An 8,468-nucleotide genomic window follows, 5' to 3' on the forward strand; every position below is an offset into this window, starting at 1 on the left:
GCAAAAAGTGAAAATAGCATTCTGCATTTGTTTAGCAGCGAGCTCTTACACGGAGGCAGCTTGCACCCCCAGCAGGGAGCATGGTAGCTCTGAGCTCCTTACCTGAGAACTACACTCAGCATCTCAGCTTCAGTCTGCCATAGCTTTGAACTGTGTCTGTGAGCCTTTGTGCTTTATCCCAGTTTATTTTGTGCATCCATTAGCAAGATGGATCCTTAGGTGTCAGAAAAAGTCTTAAGAGAGGTTATGTTTTGGGTGTGGGAATGATCAAAACATTTTCCATAAAAATGAATGGCAATTGTTTTTTCACTTTGTGCCATTTAAGTTTATGAACGTTTTCATAGAACACTCTACCATTGGATAGTGGAAGAAACCTGTATTGGAAAAGAGGGATACCAGGAACAATTTAGGAAGCTTTAAAGTGGTTTGTAAGGTGTCTTAGCATAGCATGGTGAAAAAATACAAACATTAAGCCTAATTCTCAACACCTTTTCCTAAGTGACTTAGAGAAAGAGGTCGAAATCAAATCAGTAGATGTTATTTGAATATGTTAGGTATCCTAAGGGTTCAGCTTTCCAGATCCTCCATTCTTCAGCTACAGTCTGTTTGGGAGCAGAAAAATTGCCCGAGTAGCTAGCAAAAAACATAGTTGGGATGAAAGGGAAATTATGTATGACGATAAAATTGGTCACTTCATTGCTCAGCTGACAAAGTTTGTAAGATGCTAGCCTTTTTACATGAAGACTTTGAAGAGGATAACTGTAAAGACAACTAAAAAGTGAGGGCATGAGAGAAGTGCATATTGGTGAGAGCAGCCACGGGTGGAAGCAAAAAGGAGCAGCAGAAAGACAAAGGAATTGAGGAAGAGTAGGGAGAGGAGACGCAGTCCAGTCGCAGTCGCTTACAATAGCTCCATTTCCCTTGCAAAGCCTAACACATCTCCACTCTGATTTGTTTTCTTGTCAGAGAAGGGTTGAAGGAAGAGAAATGACTGCACAATCGATAGCTACCTAAATTGTATTTCAGTATTTTTTTTCCAGCTCACCTTCTATTATTTATTTACTGATTCAACTTCTTAATAGGGATGCTAGTCAAAAATAGTACAGAAGAGAGTTCATAAGAAGTTGGGTCATCATTTGAGCAACAGCACTAAAGGTAGTTTGTATTGTTGCTTACAGCCAGAAAAATGTCGTATGTGGAAAAAAAAGATGTTTTTCAGTGATGAATAATCAGCAGGCCTTGGAATAAGTCATATCGAAGTCTTTACCACAGATGCTTAAAATGTTGAAAGATCTCTTTCATCCTTCATCCATAGACTAGAGTACAACGAAAGAGTACAAATTGACAAGGAGGTGAATACATTCCACTGTAGTAAGGCCAGTAAAGCAGACAAGTTCCATGAACTGTGAAGACTTTTCTAGTGACTTGAATAGAGAGATGTTTTAGATATTAAAGTCTTCATTAATTTTACAGTGAGCTAGTTAAGTTACACTATTTTCTAGTTGTGTGCCACTGCTCACATTTCATTCTAGCTTAATGAGGAAAAAGAGAAAGGATACACACGTCAGAGATTCTGCCCTCTACCCATTACCATTTGTCCCAGTGTCTGTTTCTGTGGAACATGGTAAGAGTTAATGTTCATAATGTTAACCCTTCTATTCAAGGAGAAGAGAATATGTAATATACTGTGTTTAAGAAAACAATGAAATGAGTAAGTAGTCTATTCCAGAAGAAACTTAATAGAAAATACTTATATTTTGACACCTAATTCAACTGTAAAAACTTGGCCCCCCAAAACCATCTGTTTCTGAAGGGTTCCATATAAATGAGGCCTTACTTATATGTGCAAAGTACAGAAGAAAAAGAAAAAAATCCTTTCTCCTGAAAAAGACAATCTAGGTATGAAAATCAGAAGGTTAAAGAGTTCAAGAGATTACAATGAGTATATGATTAGTTAACAGTGCTATAGAAATTCAAGGAAGGAGAGAACACTTCTTTCAGAGAAGTGATAGGATTTTAGTAGGTTTTTAACTTTGACTAAACTTGGAGGAGGAAAGAAGAGGGTATACCAGGTGAGTATTAAAAAAGTTGTAGCAGGCGGGATCTGTGGGTAGATAGGTGGACAGAGGAGTGGGGCCTGGAACTCCAGCAGGATATGGCAGAGGGAGAGAAGAGTAGGAAGTCTCCAACAGAAAGCCCCGATTTTAGAAGTGATATCTAGATTTTCATTCCAGTTTGTTTTTGTCTTTTGTTGTTTAGATATCAATCTTTAAAAAAAATTTTTTTTAATGTTTTTTTAGAGAGAGCAAGCGAGCATGGGGGAAGGGCAGAGAGAGAGGGAGACGCAAAATTGAGGCAGGCTCCAGGCTCTGAGCTGTCAGCATGGAGCCTGATGTGGGGGCTTGAACTCATGAACTATGAGATCATGACCTGAGCCTAACCGACTGAGCCACCCAGGCACCCGTCGATTACCAATCTTTTAAATTCTTGCATTTCAGTAAGAAAGCTACCTTTTTATGGATGTTATACAGTTTATTGACCTAATATTTGCAAATTATCTGTTTGAGCAGATAAAAGTATGTAATAGTGCAGTTTCATATGAGAGTTTTTTTTCTTTTTATTTCCTTTTTTTTTTTTTAACTTTATAATGTCTCTCAAGTTATGGCCATGTACCTGTGCCACTGAATTTCCAGAGTGTAGCATTTTTTTTTTATTGTACTTCAAATAGAAAAAATGGTTATATAAAAAAACTTCAAATAAATAGAAAAAAACAGTTATATAAAAAAAAAGTTGGGGTGCCTGTGTGGCTCAGGTGGTTAAGCATTCGACTTCAGCTCAGGTCATGATCTCATATTTCACAAGTTCGAGCCCCGTGTCGGGTTCTGTGCTGACAGCTCAGAGCCTGGAGCCTGCTTCAGACTCTATGTCTCCCTCTCTCTCTGACCCTCCCCCGCTCATACTCTGTCTCTCTCTCTCAAAAATAAATAAAACATCAAAAAAAAAATTTGTTTTTAAGTTGTGGCAGGAATGCCCGTTACCTTCAAACATCAATACCTGATTCAAAAGTCCTTGAGGTGAGGACTTCTATTCACTTACATTATTCATTAAAAGCACTCAATAGCAGGGAGCCTGGGTGGCTCAGTCAATTGAGTGTACGACTTGGGCTCAGGTCATGATCTCATGGCTCGTGAGTTCGTGCCCTGCATCAGGCTCTGTGCTGACAGCTTGGAGCCTGGAGCCTGCTTTGGATTCTGTGTCTTCCTCTCTCTCTCTCTGCCCCTCCCCCACTCATGCTCTGTCTCTCTCTCTCTCTCTCAAAAATAAATAGACATTCAAAAAAATTTTTTTAATTTAAAAGTACTCAATAGCTATCAGTTGAATCAAGTTGATTTGTTACTAAATAAAGCCAATATAGAGAGAATTCATATGCTCTACTGGCTGAACCAAACAGGCACCCATATAAAGAGAATTCTTAACTTCTGGGCACTTCTTTGTAAAATTCAAAACTTTATGAAAAAAAAAATCAAGTATGCTTACTTGAAATATCGTGGATATAAAAGATTCAGACAACTATCATTAACTTACTTTTTTTTTTCTTTTTGCACAGGTCTGTGGCCTCTGAACTTGAAAAGATAAAGAAGTTTAACTGTATCCTTTAAACAGAATGTACTGTCCTGTATAATTACTCCCTTTAGGTTCTAGGCTTAATTCATGATTCTGTACTTTATATTAATCCATACTTATATATTCTGGAGCTTTACTGAATAACATTTAAGATGGTAATTTAAGATATATCTTGTCTAGGGGCACCAGGTGGCTCAGTTGGTTAAGCATTCAACTATTTTCAGCTCAGGTTATGATCTCACAGTTTCATGAGTTCAAGCCCCACGTCGGGCTGTGTGCTGACCCTGCAGAGCCTGCTTGAGATACTCTCTCTCTCTCTCTCTCTCTCTCTCTCTCTCTCTCTCTCTCTCTCCCTCCCTCCCTTCCTCCCTCCCTCCCTCTCTGACCCTCCCCTGCTCACCCTCTGTCTCTCAAAATAAATAAATAAACTTAAAAAACAAAGATATATCTTGTCTATAGAAGGTATATCATGTCAACATTTATACTTTTGAGTGAGTTTGAATAGGGCAGGGGACAGTGAACTAGGGTTAAGTTCTCCTATGGAGACTTTTTCACTTATATAATTATATTCTAAATTATAACAGACCTATGTCTGACTTTTTCTTTCTTTTTTCTTAGGATATTTATTATTAAAAATTCTTTTATTTTTAATTTCTGCTTTATTGAGGTATAACTGACAAAATTGTAAGAGATTTAAGGTGTACGTTGTGGTGACTTGACACACACATATTGTGAAAGGATTACCCTGTCTTGTTAATAATGAACACCCATGTCACCTCACATATCTATATCTATATGCCCCATATCTATTCCTTCCTCTCCCCACCCTTTTTTTGGTAAGAACCTCTGAGTTCCATTCTTCTAGCAAACCTCAACCATACAACATAAGGTTATCTACTGTAGTCACCATGTTATACATTAGATCCTCAGACCTTATACAATTTAGAGCTGGAAGTTTGTCTTTTACTAATCTCTATTTTATCCACCCCCACCCCCTGGAAACCATTTTTACTGTTTCTATCAGTTTGACTTTTTTAAAAAATTCCACATATAAATGACACTGCAGTATTTGTGTTTCTGTCTGGCTTATTTCACTTAGCATAATACCCTCAGAATCCTTCTGTGTTTTAAATGGCAGGATTTCCTTATTTCTCATGGCTGAGTAGTATTCCATTGTATACATCTACCATCTCTCTCTTTTTTTTTTTTTTAATTTTTTATTTTATATTAGAGAGAGAAAGGAGAGAGAGAGACACGTGAACAGGGAAGGGGCAGAGAGACGGAGACAAAATCTGAAGCAGACTCCAAGCTCTGAGCTGTCAGCACAGAGCCCAATGCGGGGCTTGAACTCCCAAGTAGTGAGATCATGACCTGAGCTGAAGTCGGACGCTTAACCGACTGAGCCGCCCAGGTGCCCCTATACCATATCTTCTTTATCCGTTCGTTTGTTACTGGACACTTGGTTTGTTTCCATATCTTGGCTATTGTGAATAATGCTGCAATGAACATGGGAATGCAGATATCTCTTTGAGATCCTGATGTCATTTCCTTTGGATATATCTGCAGAATTTGAATTGCTGAATGGTATGATAGTTCTTTTTTTAATTTTTTGAGGAGCTTCCATACTGTTTTCCATAGTGTCTACACCAATTTACATTGACACCAAGGTACACAAGGGTTCTCTTTTCTCCACATCCTTACCAGCACTTGTTAACTATTGTCTTTTTGATGATAGCCATTCAAATGCATATTAGGTGAGACCTCACTGTGGTTTTGATTTGCATTTCCCTGATAATTTGTGATGTTGAGCACTTTTCCATATACCTATTGACCATTTGTATGTCTTTGAAAAAATATCTATTCAGTTTCTCTGCCCATTTTTTTATCAGTTTTTTTTTTTTTTTTGCTATTTAGTTGTATGAGCTCTTTATGTATTTTGGATATTAACCTCTTATCAAATATATGATTTGCAAATACATCCTCTGATTTCATACATTGTCTTTTCATTTTGTTGATGGTGCCCTTTGCTGTGCAGAAGCTTTTAAGTTTGATGTACTTCCATTTGTTTATTTTTGCTTTTGTTGCCTTTGCTTTGTTATCAAATCCAAAAAAATCACTGCCAAGACTGATGTCAAGGACCTTACCCCGTGGTTTCTTCTAGGGGTTTTATGGTTTCAGGTCTTATATTCAAGTTTTCAGCCCATTTTGAGTTGATATTTGTGTAGGGTGTAAGATAAGGGTCCAGTTTTTCCAGCACCATTTATTGAAGAGACCATCTTTTCCCCCCATTGTATATTCTTGGCTTCTTGGTTGTAAATTAATTGACCGTGTATTACGTGGGTTTATTTCTGGGCTCTCTATTCTGTTCCATTGATCTATGTGTCTATCCTTTTCCCCATGCTATACTGTTTTGATTACTATAACTTTGTAATATAGTTTGAGATCAGGAAGCATTATGCCTCCAGCTTTGTTCTTAAGATTTGGCTCTTTGGGTTCTTTTGTGGTTCTGTGCAAATTTTAGGATTGTTTATTATGTTTCTTTGAAAAATGCTATGGGAATTTGATAGAGATTGAATTGTATTTGTACATTGTTTTGGGTGGCATGGACATTTTAACAATATTAATTCTTCCAATTTAGGAGTACAAAATAGCTTTCCATTTATTTGTGTCTTCTTCAGTTTCCATCATGAATGTCTTAGCATATAGATCTTTCACTTTCTTGCTTAAATATATTTCTAGGCATTTTATTCTTTTTGATATAATTATAAATGGGATTGTTTTCTTAATTTCTGATAGTTTGTTATTAGCGTATTTAATTGATTTTTTTGTACATTGATTTTACATCATGAAACTTTACTGAATTTATTGGTTCTAACAGTTTTTGGTGGAGTCTTTAGGATCTTCTATATATAATATCATATCATCTGCAAATAGAAACAGTTTTACTTTTTCTGACTTGAATTCCTTTTCTTTTTTGCCTAATTGCTCTGGCTAGGACATTATGTTGAATAACACTGGCGAGAGTGGGCATCCTTGTCTTATTCCTGATCTTAGAGGAAAAGCTTTCAGTTTTTCACCATTGAGTATGATGTTAGCTGTGGGCTAGTCATATGTGACCTTTATTATCATGAGGTACATTCCTTCTATACCCAGTTTGTTGACAGTTTTTCTACATCTATTGAGATAATCAGGTAATTTTTATCCTTCATTTTGTTAATGTGGTGTATCACATTGACTGATTTTCATATGTTGAAACATCCATGCATTTCTGGAATAAATCTCAGTTGATTATGGTGTATGATCATTTTAAGGTATTGTTGATTCCATTTGCTAATCTTTTGAGGATTTTTTTTGCATTTATATTCATCAGGAATATTGGCCTGTAATTTTTTTAACATTTATTTATTTTTTCATTTATTTATTTATTCAAAAGCAATCTCTTCACCCAATATGGGGCTTGAATCTGTGACCCTGAGATGAAGAGTCATATACTCTTCTGACTGAGCCAGCCAGGCACCCCGATAATTTTTTCTGACCAGTGTTCTTGTCTGGTTTTGGTTGTCAGGGTAATGCTGGACTTAAAGATTTGAGTTTGGACATACTCCCTCCACTTCTATTTTTTGGAAGAGTTTGAGAAGGATTGGTATTAATTCTTTTTCAGTGCTTGGAGGAATTCACCAGTGAAACCATCTGGCCCTGAGCTCTTATTTATTTGGAGGTTCTGGATTACTGATTCAACTTCCTTATTAGTGATTGATCTATTCAGATTCTCTCTTTCATGATTCAGTCTTGGTAGGTTGTCTGTTTCTAGGAATTTATCTGTTTCTTCTAGGTTGTCCAATTTGTTGACATATAACTGGGCTCATTTTCTTAAGAAACTTTTTGTTCTGTAAGTTCCCACCTCATTCATTTAAATTTATCTAATGATTTTTCTGTAATCCTATTCAAATAATAAAGTAGCTCTGCAACAGAGGACAGGTTTCTTTTCATTCTAGATCTTTTTTAAATTAAAAAATACAACACATAGATTATTTATATTCCTGTCACTCTTTTGTTCTTTTAGTCCCATATCACTTCTTCACTTAAAGGAATGTTGAGATTTTAATTCTTTTCATCTCCTATCACCAAATTTCCATCCAAATACACACACATACCTACTCTTTCCTTTCTTCTTCTCTTCTACTCTAACTAGTTTCTTTATCAATAAGGGGTAGACTTGATAAGTTCTAAAGTACCAAATCTATTATGAATCTAAGAGACCTTCCTAACAGAGAAATAATATTTTAATATGAAGACCAGGCTTTCTGAAATTAAAAGTACTTATATAATGAAAAATGTGGGGAAAAAACTCCTTAACTAAGCAACTTAGTGTTACTGGAGAATAGTGGTATCCTAAACCAGATTTCCAACAAAGAAAATGAACGGTCATCTGATCATTATGAACCAAAACCTTCAGAAACCTTGCTGGAAGAAGTTAATGAAAAGAGAGTATCAGTGGCATTGAAAAAAACCTCTGAAATCCTTCAAGATATTGACTGTCTTCTATTAAATTCTAAAAAGTGAATCACAAACCTTAAGGATGTTGTTTCAAGTGACTAGTATTACTAGTAAGCCAAGAAATTACATATATTACTTCTGTGCAATGATTATATGAAAAAATGACAGTTAACTTTGGGGGTTACCTAACTTGTAAATTTTAAGATATATGTTTATAATGTACCTTATTAATAAAGAAATATTTTAGAATTTTGAACAATTATTTCATATTTATGAAAAAAAATTTATAAAATCATAGTTGTTACTGTTTTATCTTGCGGAGCATTTACTATTAATCCTCAAGGTTG

General features: G+C 35.8%; 1 protein-coding gene across 2 annotated transcripts in view; it reads left to right on the forward strand.

Moving 5' to 3' along the window:
- CA1H5orf34 (chromosome A1 C5orf34 homolog) overlaps positions 1–8,330 on the forward strand; it is a 31,624-nt gene extending 23,294 nt beyond the window's left edge. For both annotated transcript variants that reach the window (XM_042950404.1, XM_042950394.1), the window contains exons 12-13: positions 3,608–3,648; positions 7,994–8,330. In XM_042950404.1, coding sequence (XP_042806338.1) covers positions 3,608–3,648; positions 7,994–8,187 — 235 coding nt within the window. In that variant the 3' untranslated portion in view covers positions 8,188–8,330. The remainder of the gene's footprint in view (positions 1–3,607; positions 3,649–7,993) is intronic.
- Positions 8,331–8,468: the final 138 nt, after the last annotated feature.

The sequence above is a fragment of the Panthera leo genome, chromosome A1 (assembly GCF_018350215.1).
Source record: "Panthera leo isolate Ple1 chromosome A1, P.leo_Ple1_pat1.1, whole genome shotgun sequence".
In the NCBI taxonomy this organism is placed as follows: domain Eukaryota; kingdom Metazoa; phylum Chordata; class Mammalia; order Carnivora; family Felidae; genus Panthera; species Panthera leo.